General features: G+C 39.8%; 1 protein-coding gene across 3 annotated transcripts in view; it reads left to right on the plus strand.

Moving 5' to 3' along the window:
* LOC110209191 (phosphatidylcholine translocator ABCB4) overlaps positions 1-16,835 on the plus strand; it is a 112,815-nt gene extending 95,980 nt beyond the window's left edge. For all 3 annotated transcript variants that reach the window (XM_020987482.2, XM_020987487.2, XM_020987483.2), the window contains 5 exons: positions 452-608; positions 4,616-4,813; positions 10,958-11,164; positions 16,293-16,439; positions 16,578-16,835. In XM_020987482.2, coding sequence (XP_020843141.1) covers positions 452-608; positions 4,616-4,813; positions 10,958-11,164; positions 16,293-16,439; positions 16,578-16,784 — 916 coding nt within the window. In that variant the 3' untranslated portion in view covers positions 16,785-16,835. The remainder of the gene's footprint in view (positions 1-451; positions 609-4,615; positions 4,814-10,957; positions 11,165-16,292; positions 16,440-16,577) is intronic.
* Positions 16,836-21,331: the final 4,496 nt, after the last annotated feature.

The raw sequence follows: 21,331 nt of genomic DNA on the forward strand, positions 1-21,331 counted from the left end.
CATTCTCCCCATCCACAAATTTCCACAATAAACAATCCAATTTGTTGAAGTTAATTGATTATGAACCTAATTTTCCCAGTCAAAAGCTACTATCTAATCATAAGTGAAAGATATTGGGAAACTGCAGCAGCTATTAGAAATTAGTGGGAACCTAAAGGAAAGGAGAAAGAGGTAGGGGGAAAAAAAACCCAACTCAGGCAGCGGACTCAAGCCTCTTCCTTTTATTTCTTTATTGTTGGTGTTTCAAGGGAATTTGGAAGAATTATAGTGTACACAGAATAGTAAAGGAAAATCATAAAAGGAGTTGGGTGTTAGTAGGTTTGGCATTTGGGGGATATTAATAAATGTAAGTAGAGTAGAGATTTTACAAGCTAAATTAACTTTGTTTGGTTCTACAGAATTTGAAAAACTATAAGACTGATCTGACCTTATCCACCTATACTTGTTCCAGGGTGTTTTCCGCCATTGTTTTTGGGGCCATGGCCTTAGGACATGCTAGTTCATTTGCTCCAGACTATGCTAAAGCCAAGTTGTCAGCAGCCCACTTATTTATGTTGTTCGAAAGAGAGCCTCTCATAGACAGCTACAGTGAAGCAGGACTGAAGCCTGTAAGTTCTTGAATGCCTAACCGTTGCTTATGTTTTGTTTTGTTTTGTTTTGTTTTCTAGAAGTTGACATTGTTTGGAGACACAGTGATACTCTCTGCTAGTTTTAATCCAAGAGTCATAGGACCATATTATTTAGACCTGGAAGGAACCTTAGAGATCATTTAGGACAATTCCATCCTTTTACAGATGAGGAAACTGAGGCAAAGAAAGAAAGTCTTGCCCAAGGTCACACAGGTAGTAAAATTGACATTCAAACCCAGGTCCTCTAACACTGAATTCATTGCTCTTTCCACTATGCCTTGTCAATTGCTATAATTTTTTGTGAAAATTAAAAATGATTTGCCAGAGGTTGTTATACATTTACTTCACCTTACACTAGACATTTCATATTTTGTTTGCATTCTTAGTAAGTTCATAACCAACAAAGCCACAACATGTGAATTAGTCCCCAAAGAGGCAAAAACAGGTTTTCTTCATTATCGAGGTAGAAGGGTAACCTGAGAGCCAAGTGAAGAGTTTACCAAAATATTGTCCAGGGTTTACCGGCTGTGCAGACTCCCTGGCTGAAATCCTCCCATCTAAAGCAAAGTACAGGCACATTTTGAAAGTGAATTATTTCTATTAAAATTGCTCATCATTATTATGGACAAATGCGTCAAGAATCACTCATGTAAGTTACCTATACATAGTTATTAATAGCTCCCAACATGTTTGGTCTTCTGTGGAGAGATTTATAGCGTAAGAAGATATAGTCTAGGAAGATTATTTAAAAGTTGGAACATATTCAGAGAAGAATCAGCAGGATGGTAAGTGGACTGTTAAATTGTGCCTTATGAGGATGGTTTAGAAGAAAGGGATGTGTGTCCTAGAGAAGAGAAGACTTAGGGAGGGGGAGCATGAGTACTATTTTTAAGTATTTGAAGGTCTGTTATATGGGATAAGGTTTTTTTTAAAAATTGACCTTAGAAAGAAAAAGAAGGAACAAATAGAGAAACACTTTTGGTTCCACATAAAAAAAAAAGTTCCTAGCCATTGAAGTGGTCCCAAAGTAGACCAAGTTGTCACTGTGGTCCTGAGATAGTGAGGCTGGATGGCTATCTTTAAAAAGTTACAGAAAGGATTTCTACAGGGTCAAAGTTGAATGATATGGTGTCTGAGGTTCCTTCCAACTCAAGATTCTGTGATCCTGATTCAGGTACCACCTGGGAAGAAGTTGAGGAAGACTTGTTTACTGGATGCTTTGGGGCAATTCTTGACTTCTTTCCAACTACCCAGGCTCCATGGACTCACTTCAAGGAAGGTCTGGCAGCCTAAAGACAAAGCCAGAACCAGCTGCTAAATCCCAAAGCTCTTGAATAAGACAGAGATAGCACAATTACTGCCATGGTCTCACCTCAGTACCAGGATAAGACTTGTGGAATCACAGAATCTCATCATTGGGAGGAACCTCCGATGCCATTGAGTCCAACCCATCCTCTCTACATCCTCCCCAACAAGTGATCCCCAGCCTTTGACTAAGAGGGAGCCCACTGCCACCTGAGGCAGCCTATTCTCCTTTTGGGGAGCTCTGATTATTAGCCTCAGTTTCCACCCATTGTTCAAAGTATGTGACAATTTTCCAATCTTTCACATGACAATCCTTCAGAAACTTGAACACAGTTCCTAAATCATCCTTTTTGCAACTACCTCCCTTGAAAGTCATCTCTTCTCGGAGCAGGTAGGTGGTGCAGTGGATAGGGCACCAGCCCTGAAGTCAGGAGGACCTGAGTTCAAATCCAGCCTCAGACCAAACACTTGACACTTAACTAGCTGTGTGACCCTGGGCAAGTCACCTAACCCCAATTGCCTAAAAAAAAAAAAAGAAAGAAAGAAAGTCATCTCTTTTCCAAGCTAAACTTACCCCATTCCCTTAACTGATTCTCATATAATATAATTTGTTCTTCTTTGGTGCCCTTTCTCTGGACACTCTCCAGCTTATGAATGTTCTTGATAAAATATGGTGCTCAGATGTGATTCTCAGTGTTCTCACCTCCCTCCTTCTGGATACTGTGCTTCTCTTAATGGAGCTTAAAGCTTTTGGACTGGCATATCACACCACTGACACTGAATTTATAAAATTCCAGATCTTTTCCAGATGAATGAACTTCAGTCTAACCATATTTTTTCCATATTACGCATATATGACATATTTTTAAATGCAAAGATGTATGTACATTCATTGCTATTAAATTTCATCTTCTTAGATTGCATCTAATTACTCTAGCCTCTTGAGATCTTTTTGAATCATGACTATCAACAAGGGTATTAGCTACTCTGAGGTTTGTGTCATTGGCAAAATCTATACATTTATTCAAGGCATTAATAAAAATGTTAAAGAGCACAGGGCCAAGGGCAGATCCTTGAGGCACACCAATACAGACCTCCTTTCAACTTGGCATTGAATCATTAGTGACAGTTCTTTGTGTCTGGCTATTCAATCAGTTTGAAATCCATTTAATTGTACTATTCCCTAAACCCAGATCTCTTTGTTTTGTCCAAAAGAACAAGAAAGAATATCAATGTCAAATGCCTTGCAAAAATTTAGGTAAATTACAGCAACAAATTGCTCTTATCTGCCAGACTGATAATCTTGTCCAAAAAAGATATAGCAGTAGTCTGTCGTGACCCATCCTGGATGAAACCATGCTGGCCCTTTGCGATCACCACTACCTTTAATAAATGCTCATGAATGATTCCTTGGGTAATGCTAGGTATTGAAGTCGATGAGCGCATTGGCCTATAGTCTGCTGACTTCAATCTCTTCTTTTCTTTTGAAAATATGGACATATATTCTGCTCCATAATAATAGGATCATAGGATTTAAAGCTGTAATAGAACTTGGAAATCATGCAGCCCATCATCTCATTTAAAGATGTTGTACCTTTCCCATATTCCGTGATCTTTCCAAGATCATGGACAATGGTTCACACATCTGCCCATTCTTTCAGTGTCTTGAGATGTAGTTCCTCTTGGCCTGTTATCTTGAATTCATCAAAGGCATTACTATGTCTCTGCTTGTGTTGAGTTTCAGCTTCCTATCAGCTCTTTGTTGTTCTATTCTTTCCAGGCCAGACATTATTTTCCTGGGAAGAGAAAATAGAAGCATATGAGAGTATGAGTAGTTCTGCCTTTTGTTCATTGTCCATTATTATCACCACTTCCATCATGAGTAGCAGTCTTTTTCCTTCTTTGATCCTCCTCTTTTCTTTAATATAGCCAAAAAGAGAGGAAGAAAGAAGGAAAGAAAGAAAGAAAAAGCAATTCACTCCTTTTTGTTGTCCTTAGCATTCTTTGCCCTTCTGATACAATTCCTACAGAACCATACTTTTGTATTCATGCTTCATTACTTGCCCCTGGTCCTATCTTCTACACATTATTTTTTAAATTTAAATTTATTTATGAGTTCTTTGTGCATGCATATTGGTTTTTTTTTTAATGCAGCTCCCCATTTTCCTCCATAATCAGTGACTGAAATACTACAATTGGTCAACAAACCCTGTTTTTGAACAGGGTCTTTTGCATGGTGTGATGCAAAGTTATAGATTTGGGATTGGAAGACCTCCACTCAAATCCCAGTTCTGCCACTTACCTATGTGACCTTGGACAAGAGGTCTTAACCTCTCTGGGCCTCAGTTTCCCCATTCTACCACATACATAAATGAGGGGGTTGGATCTTTGTGGTATCTTTCAATTATAAAAATCCGGTGAACTTGAAACTGTTCAAAATGGACAAAAATTGAATTTTCATGAAAAAAGATCTGTGGCATATGAGTTTTAATATGGTTTGGGGTATACCTAATCTGAATTTTACATATCAATGTTTCTACATAAGGATTTTATATGATACCAGAAACATGTTATATATGAGATTTATATCTGGACCCAATAGCCTCCTGTAAAGTTTCCTGGATTCAACATTCCTTATTCAAATAATGAGCAGTCCATTATTGGTTTCATTTTGATTTTAGGCTAAGTTTGAAGGGAATGTGTCATTTAATGAAGTTGTTTTCAACTATCCTACCCGGCCAAATGTCCCTGTGCTTCAAGGCCTGACCCTGGAGGTGAAGAAAGGTCAGACCCTGGCTCTTGTGGGCAGCAGTGGTTGTGGGAAGAGTACTGTGGTGCAGCTTCTCGAGAGATTCTATGATCCCCTGGCTGGAAAGGTGGTAAGTGAACTGTTCTAAGTATAATCATTTAGGGCTAATACAAGTTGCCTGGATAGGTTTTTGTCCATTTTAACAAAGGTGAATTGAACATGCCTAAATGTCCACGGGGAAAAAACCATGTAGATGAAGACTTCTTATTGTCCAGACAATGTCATACAGTTGGATGGATAATCTATTATAGAGTTGGCTTTTAGTACATTTAACTTTGACAGATGCTGAAGATAGACATAAACTGGACCCAGGATTGAATAGTAAGAAGAGAATGAGAGGGATTGCCTTTGGGAAATTAGGCAGTGCTTATATTTACTGCAAGCTTCTCACTGAAACAAGACCCTTTTTCAGCATCGGTATTTGTTCAATAATGTGGCTCTAAGTTATGGAGTATCATAACCACTAAAGAATTAAAGCTGCATCACTCAAAAAACAATGAAGAAAGCATATGATGGATATGAGCAGGCTGCAACAAAGGTTGGCATAGGAGAAGTGGAGTAAAGGGCATCACCAAACAGAAACTGGTCATATCACAAGGGGAAGGAATATCTGATGGGCAGCCAAATGCCCTATTGGTAGCCACACAATGTCCAAAAAAATGGCTATTGGGGAAGCTTAACCAAGATTAAGGACCTCTAACTCTCATAGGATGATAGATTTAGATCTGAAAGAGATCTTAGAGGGAGTCTAGTTCAATCTCCACATTTTACAGATGACCAAAAAGGTTAAGTAACTTGACCAGTTAGAGTCAGAATTTAAACTCAGATTCAGAGACTGCAAGTTTGGTGCTCTTTCCATGGTGCCATCTTGGATCTACAACCGTTCTCCTTCCAAGTCCATATATTCCTCTTCTCACTTGTGCCTTCAGTCTCTACCCTTCTCCAGTTCACCCATATCAGCCAATTCAGCCTTACCAAAAATTCTGCTTTCTTTACATCACTTGTTCCTAGAAGTGACACAGGGTGTGGTTGCCATGGCCAAAGAATCCATCCCTTCACAGCCATCAAATTGGTGATAAGCTTGTTATACTTCATTAGATTGATCCTATAACAGCATAATTAGTCTTTCACCAGAAGATTCTGGAAGCTGCTGCAGCTTGACGAAATCTAGGGGAATCTTTACTCTGTTAGCATCATTTTCAAGAACAAAGGATCACCTCTACGCCACCATGGGAAGTTAGAGTAGGGACCTGAGGAAGGAATTTGTTGTAGCAGCCCTTTTCATCTTCTGTTAATAGAACTTTAGTCTGAATTAGAGAACTATAAGGTTATACACACATACACACACACCCCTTCCCAGGATCATACCCTTTGGCCCACTTTACCATGTTGGTATCTAACCCTTCCTTTTTATTGGTGGAGTAAGAGAGAAGTTAGAGAAAAAAGTAAGAACACCAACAGTCAGTAAAGAATAAAGTAGCTATAGAACAGGAAGCACAATCCCATGTTGTTGAGTTCAATTCTTCTGATGTACAGGGGAGGAGAAGAAAACCTAGAATATGTTATGGGAAGAGAGAGCTGGGGAGGGAATTGATTGCTGTAGGAAGTTACTATACCTGCAAGGCAACCTGAAGGCACTGAGTCCCTGGGAGAGGGATAAGAGTGCAGAGTGATGGGAGCATTTCCCCTTTTTCTAGATACTTAGGCAGTAGCCAAAATCTAATGTTCTTAGGGAAAAATCTTAAATAAAGGGAAACTAAGGCAAAATTCTGATATTTTCAGAGGAAACTCTGAGAGGGGTATTTACCAAAGAGTATGAGTATTGAGGAGCCCCCAACATTATAGCTGCTAACAAGCCTCCTCCCACACACATTTATATTTATTACATATGTATGTTCCAGGAGTCTCATAAGATTGGGAACTTTCAACTGTAGCAATAATATGTCTTGTTAGATATCCCTAGCAACTGATTCACATGCAATTTTTTCCCCCAAATAAGGGATATATATTGAGCACACAATTAAAACACCTATTGATTACTTTGAGGATATTTAAGAAAAGTTTTATTAATGCTTTTCTTTTTTTTATACCACTATCACTTCCCAGTACTCTTCCCCATGAATCCCATTTTAACAAAGACAGGTAAGTAACACCAGCCACAAATACAGTGACCACATTCTACACTTAAAATCTCCAGCCTCCTTAGTGAGAGGAAGAAAGCATGTTTTATCATCAGTCCTTCAAAATCAACATTGGTCATTGCATTTGATCTGATTCTGAATAACTTTTTTTTGTCTTGTTTTCATTTACATTATTGTAGTCATCGTGTAGATCATTTTCTTGGTTCTGTTTTTTAAATTCTGCATCAGTTCTTATGTCTTCCCACACTTCTGTGAATTCGTCATGTCTCTTGTTTCTTATGGCACAATATTGCATAACATTCACATACCACATTTGCTCACCATTTTCCACTGGATAGGCAACCCATACACACACTTGTTTTCATATTTTTGCTACTAAAAGTTCTCCTATGAATATTATGGTATATATAGGATCTATTTTTCTGTCACTGACCTTCTAAGAGTGGGATCACTGGGTTTGGGGAACATATTATGCAAAAAAAAGATTGTTGTTTATAAACAGTATGGAAATTAGCTTAATCAAACAGTTAACTACTTTGAATAGTATAACTTAGTGCTAATAAATCATGAGTGGTTTACATTTTATATTTATTCAGAGAATGAATAAAGACATTTATATTTCATTTTAGAGGTAATAAGAAGGCACTAGAGTTTATTGACTAGAGGGAGGATGTGAACAGGCTTGTTTATTAGGAAAATCACTTTGGCAGGTATGTGAAAAATGGATTGGAAATGGGGAGAGACTTGAGCGAAGGAGCAAATAAGAGGCAACAGTCTAGGCATGATGTGATAAGGACCTGAACTAAGGTAATGGCTTTGAGTGGAAAGGGGGGACACATGAGAGGTGTTATAAAGATATAAATAACAAGATCTGGAAGCCAACTGGATATGTAGACTTAATCTAATTTAGATTTAAAAAAAGAAATATAATCCAAAGAAAGAACTATGGAATTTGAATGCAGATAGAAGCATACTACTTGCTATTTTTTTTCTCTTTTGTTGAGTTTTGTTTCCTCTTTCTGGTGGTTCCTCCTATTGGTTCTAATTCTTCCTTACAACATCACTAATGTGAAAATATGTTTAATAGGAATGTATATGTATAGCCTATTTCAGATTGTGTGCCATCTTGGGGAGAGTGGTAGGGAGGAAGTGGGAGAAAAATTTTAAACTCAAAAGCATATGGAAGTGATTGTTGATAAATCAAAATAAATTAATTAAAAAATAATAATAATAATAATAAAAGAAATATACAGAAGATAGAAGCAAGGGTAGGTAATGGAAGATGGGTATAAAGATGTGACATCGTCCTATAAAAATGTCAGGAATGCTAAAGTGCAAAATGAGTTGCTAGTTGGTGAGGGAAGCTAAGGACAAGAAAAAGAGCATTTTAATTATATTGGAGGAAAAGGAGGATCAAAAGAGGGATAGGACTTTTGCTTGGGGTAGACAGGATAAAGACGACTAACAAAAGAGAGAAGGCAGAACTACTCAAATCTCATTTGGTTTTCTTGGTAAAGGAGAGTGACCAACACCCTGGAAAAGGTAAAATGATCAACAGGGAGGTGATACACAAGAAAAGTAAAGAGGCAGTAAGACAGCAGGATGCTCAGGATTCCAAGAACCAGTAGTGAGGAGGGAGTGTTCCAGGCATGGAGACCAACCTGTGCTAAGGAACAGAGAAATGATGGGATGTCTGCCAGTTTTATTAGAATGTCAAGTGGATAAGGGGGAGAGTTAATGTGAAATCATTCTCAAAAGATACGCTGGAGCCCAACTGGGTAGATCTTTGAATTCCAAAGCTTCTTGAATAGAGGAGTGACATCTTAGACCTATGTTTTAGGAATATCAATTTGGTAGCTGTGTGGAAGCTGGATTAGAGAGGGGGGAAACTGGATGCTGAGAGAACAGGAGGTTATTATAATAATCTGGACAAGATGTTACGCAGGCCTTTGTTTTTTTCATCTTATACAAAGGCTCCAAAGCCTTTTTAGACTGAAATTTTAGCCTGAGAAGTTTCAGGGTGCCCTCCATACTACAGGGGGGTAGTTTCTACCTTACCCATTGCCTTCAGCTTGTTTGTGTACACCTTGGCTAGTGAAGGTAAATTGAGTGCCATGATTCATGTGCCCATGTCTTGGTTTGGCTTCTTGCAGCCGTCGTGTGGGTATGATCTGCTCACGTACTCACAGAGAGTACTAGATATGTGCCTTACCCAAGTAAGACATTATGTCCTTTTCGTTTGTGTCTTCGAAAAAAGCAAATCCTTTGCCCCACTCTCAACCTCTAGTTTTCTCATGTATCAGGAGCAAAAAGATTACCTTAAAAACAAATAGAAAAATTGCTTTTACATCATGACTAATGGGAAAATATGTTTAATATGAATGTATAAGTAGCGGCTAAAGAAAACCCAGAAAAATAAAAAAGGAGTGTTGCAGAAGGCCAAGTCAACAAGTAGCTTAACAAAATGGTGTAAGGGAAAACATGCCAGACTATGAATCAGGATTGCTGAGAATTGTATCTGGCTCTGCCATTGGCTAATTATGTGACCTTGGGTCAGTCAGTTCATTCCTCAGGGCCTCAATTTCCTCACCTTAAAAATGGGCTCTTATATTAAAGGAAATATATGACAATTATACATAGCCAATTTTTGCTTAGCTGTGCTCATTGAAAGAGATAGTCATATGGGTAATATAAATATTAAATAGAGATAGCATGATGAGGTAGAGAAACGGGGCTTTAATAGCAGAGGAACAGTTCTGGCCCATTCTAGTTGTAGTGTGGCTTGGCTGGTGCAGGGATAGAACTCTGGAGTTGGAGTCAGAAGAGCTGGGTTGCTGGGCCCAAAGGGCTATCAAAATGGACATGCCCTTTGACCCAGCAATAGCACTTCTAGGGTTGTATTCCAAAGAGATCCTAAAAATGGGAGGACCCACATGTACAAAAATATTCATAGCAGCTCTTTTTGTGGTGGCAAAGAATTGGAAATTGAGAGGATGCCCATCAATTGGGGAATGGCTGAGCAAGTTGTGGTATATGAATGTAATGGAATATTATTGTGCTATAAGAAATGATGAGCAGGCAGACTTCAGAAAAACCTGGAAAGACTTGTATGGACTGATGCTGAGTGAAGTGAACAGAACCAGGACAACAGTGTACACAGTAACAGCCATATTGTGTGATGACTAATTTTGATACGCTTAGCTCTTCTCAGCAATGTAAGGATCTAAGACATCTGCAAAAGTCTCATGATTGAAAATCCTATCCACATCCAAAGAAAGAACTATGGAGTTTGAATGCAGATCGATGCATACTATTTGCTCTTTTTTTCCCTATTGTTTTGTTTTGTTTCCTCTTTCTGGTGGTTCCTCCTATTGGTTCTAATTCTTCTTTACAACATGACTAATGTGAAAATATGTTTAATAGGAATGTATATGTAGTGCCTGTATCAGAGGCTATCTTGGGGAGGGAAGGGGAGAAAATTTAAAACTCAAAAGCTTATGGTAGTGATTGTTGAAAACTAAAAATAAATTAATTTAGAAAAAAAGAGAAGAGCTGGGTTCCAATCCCAGCTTTTCAGCTTACTACTTGTGTCACCTTGGACATGTTATTTAATGTCTCTGAACCCCTTTCCAAGTTTATAAAATGAAGGGATTGGACTAGATGCCTTCCAAGATCCCTTCTGGCTATAAAGATCTGATAAATCTTGAGCCGGTCCCTTAGCACCTTGAGTCTCAGTCTCTCATCTATGAAGTGATGGTCTCTGAATTCCTTTCCAGCATGAAATCTCTGACTTCAGCCTTTGTGACATTCATCAAGTCTCTGAATTTCCACAAGTTTCTCTTTCTTCATCTGTTAAATAGGAGATTTAGACTGGATTACCTCTATGGGCCCTTACAGCTCTCAGGCCTCCAGGACCATCATCCTTTGTCCTGAACACCTTTGCTAGGGATGCAGACAAGTGGCACAGAGGGAGAAGGGTTGCCAGAAATAACAGCACAATCTATATCCAATTGAAAAAGCTTATTTTGAATTATGTCCAATTGTCCTTTCAGTCTATGGGTTCTTGTTTACAGCTTCTGGACGGTCAAGAAACCAAGAAGCTGAATGTCCAGTGGCTCCGTGCTCAGCTTGGCATTGTGTCCCAGGAGCCCATCTTGTTCGACTACAGCATTGCAGAGAACATTGCCTATGGAAACAACAGCCGAGTAGTGTCCCAGGAAGAGATTGTGAATGCAGCCAAAGCTGCCAACATCCATCCTTTCATTGAAACACTGCCTGAAGTAAGTGAATGGACAGTTACTTGTGCAGAGTTAAAGTTGAATTGTAAATGGTATTTCCAACCATTCTCCTGAAGTACAGATAATATATCCAAGTCTTATAGCTATTAGTAAACTATCTTATAGTGATAGGATGCAAGATTGAACTTTGTGTGTAATCTTGCGGTAACTGCTGTCTCTATGGTAGTGAAGCAAAAGAAAGAGAAAGGATCCGAATCCATTACAACTCACCCAACATTTATTAAGCACCTCTTATTACATGCCAGACATTGTGCTGGGAACTGAGGATGCAAAAACAGAATTGAAACATTTCTTGACCTCAAGGAGGTTACAGTTTACTAGGGGGATGCAACATGTAGACATACAAGTATTTACAAGATATTCTGAGAAGGGAAAAAGCACTGTGGGCTGGTGGAAAGGTTTCAAGTAGATGGTGGCCCCTGAGCTGAGCCTTGAAGGAAGCTAAGGAGTCTAAGAGACAGATGAGGGAGAGAATTGCAGAAGTGGGGCCTGTGGAGAGGCACGAACCTGCTGCAGCTCACACATTCCTTAGCCTTTAACTTTTACAAAGCCCTTCCCACAATCATCTGGTTGGTAGTACAAGTGGAACAGAAGCTGGAGAACTAACTGGCATCCTGGAATTTATAGTTCAGAGGGACAATCATTCCTTCCCAGTCTTTTTTTTTAACATTTCAATTTATTATTTAACATTCTTTTTAAATTTTGAGTTCCAAATTCTCTCCCTCCCTTCCACCCCCTTCCCCACTCACTGAGAAGGCAAACAATATATCAATTATACATGTGAAATCATGCAAAACATATTTCCACATTAGGCATATTTCTGAGGGAAAATAAGCAAGAAAAATAAAGAAAGTAGAAAATTATATGTCAATTTGTTCATCAGTTCTCTCTTTGGAGGCGGACAGCATTTTCCACCATGGGGTCCTTTGGAATTGTCTTGGATCATGCTATTGATTAGAGCAGCCAAATCTTTCACAGCTGATCATCCTTACAACCCTTCTTGGTCTTGAAAACAATTTGGAACTAAAATGATCTTGGAGCCAGAAGGCAGCCTTGGATCACCTTCAGGAATTCTTAATGGGGTGCATGAAGTCATAGAGAGACCAAGTGAGAAGAAGGAGGAATAAGGACTGGCAAGAGCGAAGCAGCAGGAGCAGGGCTATGGCATCCCTGCCCCACCCATGACCTAAGCCAAACTGTGGCACAGGGCAACAGCTCAGAGGAAAAATGGAAAAGGAGGGACACTGAAGTGGGTGGGGCATTGGGCTCTGCCATCCTTTTGAAACAGAGGATTCACACTGAGGCAATCATTTCTACTCACTTTTTCAAGCACTAAGGGAAATTCCAAAATGGAAAGGTCTGCTCTTTTCAGCTTCTCTTCCCTAGTCTGGTAATATATTCAGCTTGTTTCTTTTACCTAAATGTTTCCCATATCCTGATTCTGCCTCAAACATAGAGGCCAGAGGTTAGGTAAAGACACATAAAACTTCATCGTGGGACAGAGAGCCAAACTTCTGTCTGAAAGTTAGGAAGTTTCCTACCTGGAGGCTCTGCACTATTAGGATTATGCTAGTAATGTTCCTCCTGATATAAATGCTATAGAGCAGCAGCAGAAGGAGCCATCTAGCTTTGAGGGTCATTTTATTGCATCTAGGCTGAAAGTCAGCTAGTGTTTGTGACAGGGTGTGGTTAATTAAAGCCCCAGACTCCAGTGTGAGAGAGCAAAGAAGGAAATGGGGAAAGCGGTGAAGTGATTTTCAGTTGTCCTTTCCAGAAGGGAGGAGGGAGCAGAAAGGCTCTAGTGCCTTCCACAGCAACCCCCACGTGGCTCCTTTCTCCAGTGCAGGGAGCAAGCAGAGTACATCGCAGTCCACATCTTCAGTTTTGAGATGTTTACAAGATCTAATGACCTGCCCCCATCTCTCCTTTACCCGATGCAGCTTATCCTCCACTGAGTTTCTCCTTTTCATTCTGTGCCCTCAATTCTTTCCAGCTCAGCTGCTGAAGCCCTGAGTGGTGCCAGGGATGCCATATCCTCACAACTGCTGCTGATGCTTAGCTCTTGCAGTCTCTTCTCCTTCTTCTCAGTCTTCCTCTCACAGGCTATGTGTATCCCATTAAGAACTCCCAGGCATGAAACAAGTCCACCTTCTGGTTCAAAAGATGATGAGAGTCTCACATTAGTGAGAAGGCTGAATCCCTCTGAACTACAAATCCCAGCATGCTGTACACCTCAAACCCTCCTTACATAAATATTATTTTCCTCTTTTTAAAGAGGAGCAATCAGGGGGCAGCTAGGTGGTGCAGTGGATAGAACACCAGCCCTGAAGTCAAGAGGATCTGAGTTCAAATCCGACCTTAGACCAAACACTTGACACTTACAAGCTGTGTGACCCTGGGCAAGTCACTTAACCCCAGTTGCCTTAAAAAAAAAAAAGAGGAGTAATCTGAAGCTCAGAGCAGTTAAATTACTTGCCCAGATACCATAGCTAGTGCCAAAGCCAGACTGTTGTAAGGTTTCTTAATTTCCAGTCCAGGTCCTTTCTTACAAAATATTCTCAATAGATGAGATACATTGGTCTAACATAAGCTCTGAAGTGGCTGGGCAGGGGGAGGGGTGATGAATGGTTTTTGTTTTGCTTTACACTCAGAAAATAGAAACCTAAGCATGTTTTAGCCTCATGGGAAGGAGCCATTGGCGGACAAACTGAAAATGCATGAGAGCAAGGTCTCAGAAAAAAAAATTGAGAGAAAATGGGAACAAAGGTACAAATGTCATTAGCTCTAGCATGAAGGACACCTCCTGTAGACTCTGAGACTGCAGGAGAAGAGAAGAAGGGTGCCAACCCAGATTAAGAGGGAGAGGGAAAGGGGAGTTTGGCATTTGATGGTTTCTGTATCTTCAGTAAAGCTGAGAGTGAGAAAGAAGGAGGTGAATATGAGTCTTGAGGTGAAGATAAGTGGCTTGGAATAGCCGCGGTGTGTGATGTGATAGAGAATCTCTAAATGGTGGTTTCAAGTATTGCCATGTAGTAGACTCACTGAGCAAGTTTCCGTATTTTCTTCAATATGAGTCAACAGTTTAAGAGTAACAATAAACAGAAAGATTTACCCAGTGTTGAAGATCAGCAAGTCAGAATTGGTAGATGGTGAAGGGGCAAAAGATTCAAGGGTAAAGAAGCAGGTGTTATTTAAGGAGCCAAGCACTGGTCAAGACTGGAGAACAACAGTGAGGATTAAATAGTGTTGTTAGCTAGGAGAATAGGAAGAGAGTAATCAAGTCACCAGCGTTTACAGTGAGGCAAGGAACAAGGAGAGACAGAGTAAGTGAGAGAAAAGTGGAAGATCAGGAGATTGTTAGCCCAGAGAGGAATATCAGAGTTGGTATCTCTTTGTGCCTTTGACTTGTTTCCATGTTTTGAAGTAGACTACCCCCATGTTTCTGTTGTATCTTCTGCTTCTTTCAAGGCCCAACTCAGGTGCTGAATCTATTACTATGATACTTAATACATTTAAATAATACATTTAAATTCTTATGCTTAGGTTTAAAAAACAAACTACAATAATAAAACAATGGAAGCATGGTTAAACACAACTTGGTCTGAGACGGCTCTGGGGATTTTAGTGAACCGAAAGCTCAAGATGAGTCAGCAATGGAATGATGTAGTGAGGGACAGTGCCCAGCGCTAGGTAGGGAGATGACATGTCTATTATACTCTATCCTGGTCAGACTCCATCGAGAGCATTGTGTTCCACTCTGGATACTGTGGTTTAGGAAGGAGATTGATAAGCTACAGAGCATCAAGAAAAGGCAACCAGGATGAAGAAGGCTCTGGGTCCATGTCATATGAAAATAGTTCAAAGGAACTGGAAATTGTTTTATCCTAGAAAAGACAAAACTTAGGGGAAACCATGAGAGTGACCTTCAAGTATCTGATGTGGAAGAAGGATTAGCCTTGAGCCTGGCCTTGCTGCAGCAAGGCAGATTTAAGTCTGATGTAAAGAAGAACTCCCTATTAGAATTACCTGGTAGAATGGGCTGCCTTGGGAGGTAGGAGGCTCCCTCTCACTATGGGTCCTTGAGCAAGGGCAGGATGATCACCTCGTCAGGTGTGGGCTGGGCTAGATAGCTTCTGAAGCCCTTTTCAATCCTTAGATGTTATAAGTCCATGTCTCTCCTCTTCCTTGAAGGTTTCCCATTCCCATTTCCCCAAGTGAAAGTGATTCTTCCTCCTCAAATTTCTCACAGCATTTGTACATGTCTTTCCTCCATCTTAGATTATGAGCTTCATGAGAGCAGGTTATACACCACAGGGCACCGTGTGGTACTCGTAGAGCAAATATTTAATAAATGTTCCTAATAAATAATAATAAATACAGACAGCATCAAATTTATCATTACTATGACACTGCCAAGAATTAGAAAAGAACATTTGCTCATCCAGAATCTTGCTGGAGAAGAAAATTAAGAGTTAAAGACATTAATCTCTTAATCTAAACATTCTGGTTTAATTTTGAAAATGAACTGCTGAAATACAAGGATCTAAGACATCTCCAAAAATTTCATGATAGAAAATGCTATCCACATCCAGAGAAAGAACTATGGAGATCAAAGCATACTATTTGTTCTTTTTTTTTCTTCTGTGTTGTTTTGTTTCTTCTTTCTTGTGGTTCCTCCTATTGGTTCTAATTCTTCTTTACAACATAACTAATGTGAAAATACGTTTAATAGGAATGTATATGCAGAGCCTATATCAGATTGCACACCATCTTGGAGAAGGGGAGAGGGGAGGGAGAGGGAGAAAATTTAAAACTCAAAAAGCTTATGGAAATGAATGTTGAAAACTAAAAATAAATTAATTAAAAATTAAAAAAAAAGAAAATGAATTGCTGAATTGGTAGGGAAAAAAATCCACAAAAATCAAAACTACCACTGTCCCATAAGGACATTCGACTGAATATCTGTAATATTTTTTTCTTTTAAAATCTTTTTTCTTTGAAGAACTGTTCTACTAGAGCTAAAGTTTACTATGATACATCAAACTGGCTTTTTCTGAGTTAGATTTCAATTCCTATCCTCTGTAGTTACTTATTCAAAATGTTCTTTCAGAAATATGAAACCAGGGTAGGAGACAAAGGGACTCAGCTCTCCGGGGGTCAGAAACAGCGCATTGCTATTGCTCGAGCCCTCATCAGAAACCCTCAGATCCTGCTGTTGGATGAAGCCACTTCAGCCCTGGACACAGAAAGTGAAAAGGTATAGGCTACTATTCTCTTTGCACATTTAATCTGTAAAGCAAAAGTCATCTCTATGACCAAAATGGAAGAAAACAGTGACAAAGAAGACAACCAACTCTGAACTACTAAAAATACCTTACATTTTGCTTATTGACAGATTGTCCAAGAAGCCCTGGACAAGGCGAGAGAAGGTCGTACCTGTATTGTGATCGCTCACCGCCTCTCCACCATCCAGAATGCCGACCTTATTGTGGTATTCCAGAATGGCAAGGTCAAAGAACGAGGGACACACCAACAGCTGCTAGCCCAGAAAGGCATCTACTTTTCACTGGTCAGCGTTCAGACTGGGACACAGAACTTATGAACTCTTGTTATTTTCCACTTCTTAGAAATAAACATACATACTATTTCAGTATTTTTTGGTCTTGTGATGGAAATTCTGACAAGTGGTCACCAGCCATAGATAAACCTTGCTCCAGATAAACTCTAGTAGTTCTAAATAAAATCATATTTTATTTTTTATGAAATTGATGGTAGGGATCTGATTTAAACAAAGAAATACCTGAAACTCAAGAAAGTTGGAGGGACTGGGTTCATGTTAATCACATCTGCTGATGAAATGTGATACTGCAGCCCAGGACTATCATCTAATCTACTATGAACACTTAGATAAGAAAATCAAAAGACCATAGGATTTAGAGTGGGAAAGGACCTTAGAAATCATATACTTCAAACCTGTCCCTTATCCCTGGCTCTGACTGGCCATTTCAAAGATGAAGAAACTGAGGCCTAGAAAGTTAATTGACTTGGCCAAGGTTACATAGGTAGTATTTGATCCCAGGTCCTACGACTCCTAGTCTTCTAAAGCTCAGGTAAGTACAACTGTAAAATTAGGAGAAATTGCCAGTAATGGGGAAGATTCTTATTGTATTGGGAGAATAGTAGGACTGGGTGATAGTAGTGTCCACTTTGCTGTAGTGATCAGATTAGGATTTTTTTTTTGGCCCTTTTTGGTGAGGCAATTGGATTAAGTGACTTGCTCAGGGTCACACGGCTAGTAAGTGTCATGTGTCTGAGGTTGGATTTGAACTCAGGTCCTCCTGATTCCAAGGCCAGACCTCTATCCACTATGCCACCTAGCTGCCCCTAGATTAGGATTTCTCATGGGCCTTGCCTCTCTTGATTTTTCCCTGACTCAATATGGCTGCCTCTGCAATCACTGCCACTTATTTCAGACATAGGAGTCTTCCAGATAGGTAAAGGCTTCTTACATGTCACTGACAGCTAATACGTGGCATACTGGATGGCAGAGTCAGGATCCAAAAAGATTAACAGGCGAGTTGTATGGGCCAAAGCCAATGAAATGAAACTTAATAGGGATAAAAGCAAAGTGGGCAAACAAACACTTGGCAGAGATGACATTCCCCTTGGGTCTGTGATCCCATTGACGTGGGAGTTTCCACCAACAACATAGACTGCAATCCATCCACACCCACCCATCCTATAGGACTAGTCTTCATATTCGCCCAAAAGTATGCCACAGAGGGTCAATCCAACATGGGGACCTTTTCTTGCCCTCTCTCATCACATCAAGGTTACTCTGGCTGACCAACTTGAAAAGCGATCACCCAGCCCCTGCCTGAAGACTTCTAGTAACCTTACAGCCTGTGAGGCATCACATCCCACTTTTGGACACCTTTAAGTTTTTTTTTTCTTTTACGGAACCAAAATCTGCTTTTCTGAAATCTCCTGGCAAACTGTAAAGGAAAAATAGATACCTAGATGCAGATGGTCACTTCCAGAACAGAAAGCATTAAACTACTGGTATACTACAATACCAAGTTTTCCATAAATCAAAGGATCATAGGTTTAGAACTGGAAGGGACCATAAAGGTCATCTAGTCTAACCCCTTCATTTTTCTAAATGAAAAAGGCCACACAGGCAGTAAATGGCAGTCAGAATTTGAACCCAGGACCATTGACTCCATCGTTTTTTCCATGACATCATGTTATAGCTGACCAATATCTTAATCTCTTCCTACTTAAAGTTTTTCAGTCTGCTACAAATTGGATTTGTTCATGCATTTATTTCCATTTTAAAATCAATCAAAAAGCATTGGGTATAGGCTTTGTGCCAAGCAATTGGGTATAGGCTTTGTGCCAAGCAATTGGGTATAGGCTTTGTGCCAAGCAATATCCTAGGAACTGCCAAAACCAAAACAGAAATTGTCCCTGCCGTCAAGAAGCTTACGCTCTATCTGGGGAAACAAAATGTGTGTCTTTGAAGTCTATGGAAAAATGAAATAGGGGCTTCACTGGAGTATCATGATCGCTCTATCAAGCAACAAATATTTATTAACCACCTACTATGTGCCGGGTACTGCACTAGGTGATGACAGTCAGTGCTCTCAAGGAACTTTCCTTCTACTTGGGAAGAAAACATGGGCATCTTTGAAGTCTACGGAAAAACGAAGTTGGGGCTATACCCAACGTTGTTTTTGTGCTTCTTCACAGATTCACCGATCTACAGGTGAGAGGCACTTCAGAGGCCAAGTCCAACCTCCTCATTTTACATATGAGAAAACTGAGGCCCAGGGAGTTTAAGAAGTGACTTCCTTACTAAGGTCAACGTGTAGTAAAGCTCAGGAGCAGGATCTTCTGACTCCAAAAGCCTGTGTGCTTTCTATTATACTCCATGGTTACCCCTCTGCCATAGTGCTTTCACCCACGTTTCACCACCATAAGATGGATGCTTATAATAGTAAACACACATTATTTATCTTGGTTTCAAATTCATATAATTAATATGTATGAGTTACTTGCTCTCTCTCTTTTCCTTCAAAAAAGGATTCAAAATGGATGAACAGAAAACCCATGGAATGCTAATTCTTTGGACTTTCACTTCTGGAGACTTTCCAACTCAGAATTTAGTTACTGCGTTCTGCTGGAACCTTCTTCCTCCATCTGTAGGTGAACCCAGATATTTCCCAAGGCATAGATTCAGACCGAACAGGGTAGGGGTGGGTCTGGGCAAGACATCAGCAAAGTGCTTTAGTGACTCAAGCTGGCCTGTGAATCAGAAACGAGGTGAAGGATTCCAAACTGCTTCCTCTGAGGGGACCTTAACAGCTGAGCTAGAAGCTAAAATCCCTTAAGGCTACAGCAATTGAATTATCTAGTTTATTTTCTTTCTTTTTTTGTGTATAAATTGCTGTGGCAACAGGGCTCAAAGGTCACCAGAAAGAGAACTGCCAGATGGCTCTCTCCACTTGCTGCCCAGGTCATCCTGACCTGAGCAGGTAAGTAAAGAATGCCCTGCCTGGGGCAGCTAGATGGCACAGTGGATAGAGCACCGGCCCTGGATGCAGGAGGACCTGAGTTCAAATGTGGCCTCAGACACATAACACTTACTAGCTGTGTGACCCTGGACAAGTCACTTAACCCCACTGCCTAGCCAAAAGAAAAAAAAAATGCCCTGCCTTAGATCTCAAGGGTAGGGCCAGCCTCATATTCTCCAAAAAAATAAACAACAAAAATAAAACCACACCGAGCTGAGTGTGTGCCTGAGGGCAGAAATTAAAAGGAACCATCAAAGTAGGATGCCAAGCAAAAGTAAATCCAGATTTCCTAGGAAGATTAGATTTCAAGCTTGGAGCATACCTTCCTATTCTTGGGAGGAGGAGGAAAAGAAACAGGAAAGATGTCATTTAAACATTCTTCAATCCACCATTTCTGGATAATTTTGCCTAATGCTAGTGGCCAAGGATGAAATTCTTGTTTTATTCCTTGTAACAACTCATGTGATACTCTTGATTCCTCAAAGTGTCCAATCTTGATTTACAGATGAGGAAAGAGAGATCAATTTGGCCAGTCATATAAGCAGTAAGTAGGAGAACTGAGACTCAAAGCCAGGTCTTTTGATCCCAAATTCAGTGTTCTTCCATTATATCATACTAGTAAAAAACAAACAGAAAACAACTTTCTGGTAGGCTGTGTCTCCAACTCCTGCTAGATATTTCTGATGCATATTTGAGCCTGGGGCTCAGACAAATGTAAGGATAACAGGCTTATTACATAATTGGCACATAACATAAAGCTAGGAAGAATAGCATGTTTGATGCCAGTTAAGATACAAAGAGTGACAAGCTAGAACATGGCCAAATTTAGTAAGATGAAATTTAACAGGGATAAATGTAAAGTTTTGTATCTAGATTAAAAAAAAACTAGCTTCACAAGTGTAAGCATGTCTAGCATTTTCTAGCATGTCTAGAAAAAAGTTCAATTGACTAAGATGGAGCATAGGATTACTAGACTGCAAAATCAATGTATTAACACTATGATATGACAAGCCAGAAAATCTAATGTTTTTAATCTTAGGCTTCATTGAGGGGAAGTGACCAGGATGAAGGAAAGAATAGTCCCAAAACACTCTGCCCTAATTACATTGCAGCTACAACATAATGTTTGATTTTAGGTGCCATATTTTAGGAGCAGAACATTTATAGTAGTTTTGTTTGGCCCCAGAAGACAGAACCAGGAGCCATGGGTGGAGTTAAAAAGAAGCCAATTTAGGCTTGATGTCAGGAAAATTTCCTAACAATTTTAGCTGTGCAAGAATAGCATTGGCCTCCTGGGGAGCTGATGAGCTTCCCCTCCTTGGAGGTCTTCAAGCAAAGTCTAGATGCCCACTTCCCACTCAGATTCAGGACTCAAACCTACTTCAGTTCTATGAGATGACTGAGAAGAAACAGAGAAGTGGCATTCTTAACATTATCAAAATCAAGGTGAACTGTTACCAAAGTCTGAGAATAGTACCAACATCAAGTATGCTGAGAATACTACTTCTCTGGTAAAGTCAACCAAACCCTTCAAAATTCCTCAAAATGGCACTAAGTTCAAACACACAAAAGA

Source organism: Phascolarctos cinereus, unplaced genomic scaffold, assembly GCF_003287225.1.
Source record: "Phascolarctos cinereus isolate Bilbo 61053 unplaced genomic scaffold, phaCin_HiC Scaffold_1;HRSCAF=81, whole genome shotgun sequence".
NCBI lineage: Eukaryota > Metazoa > Chordata > Mammalia > Diprotodontia > Phascolarctidae > Phascolarctos > Phascolarctos cinereus.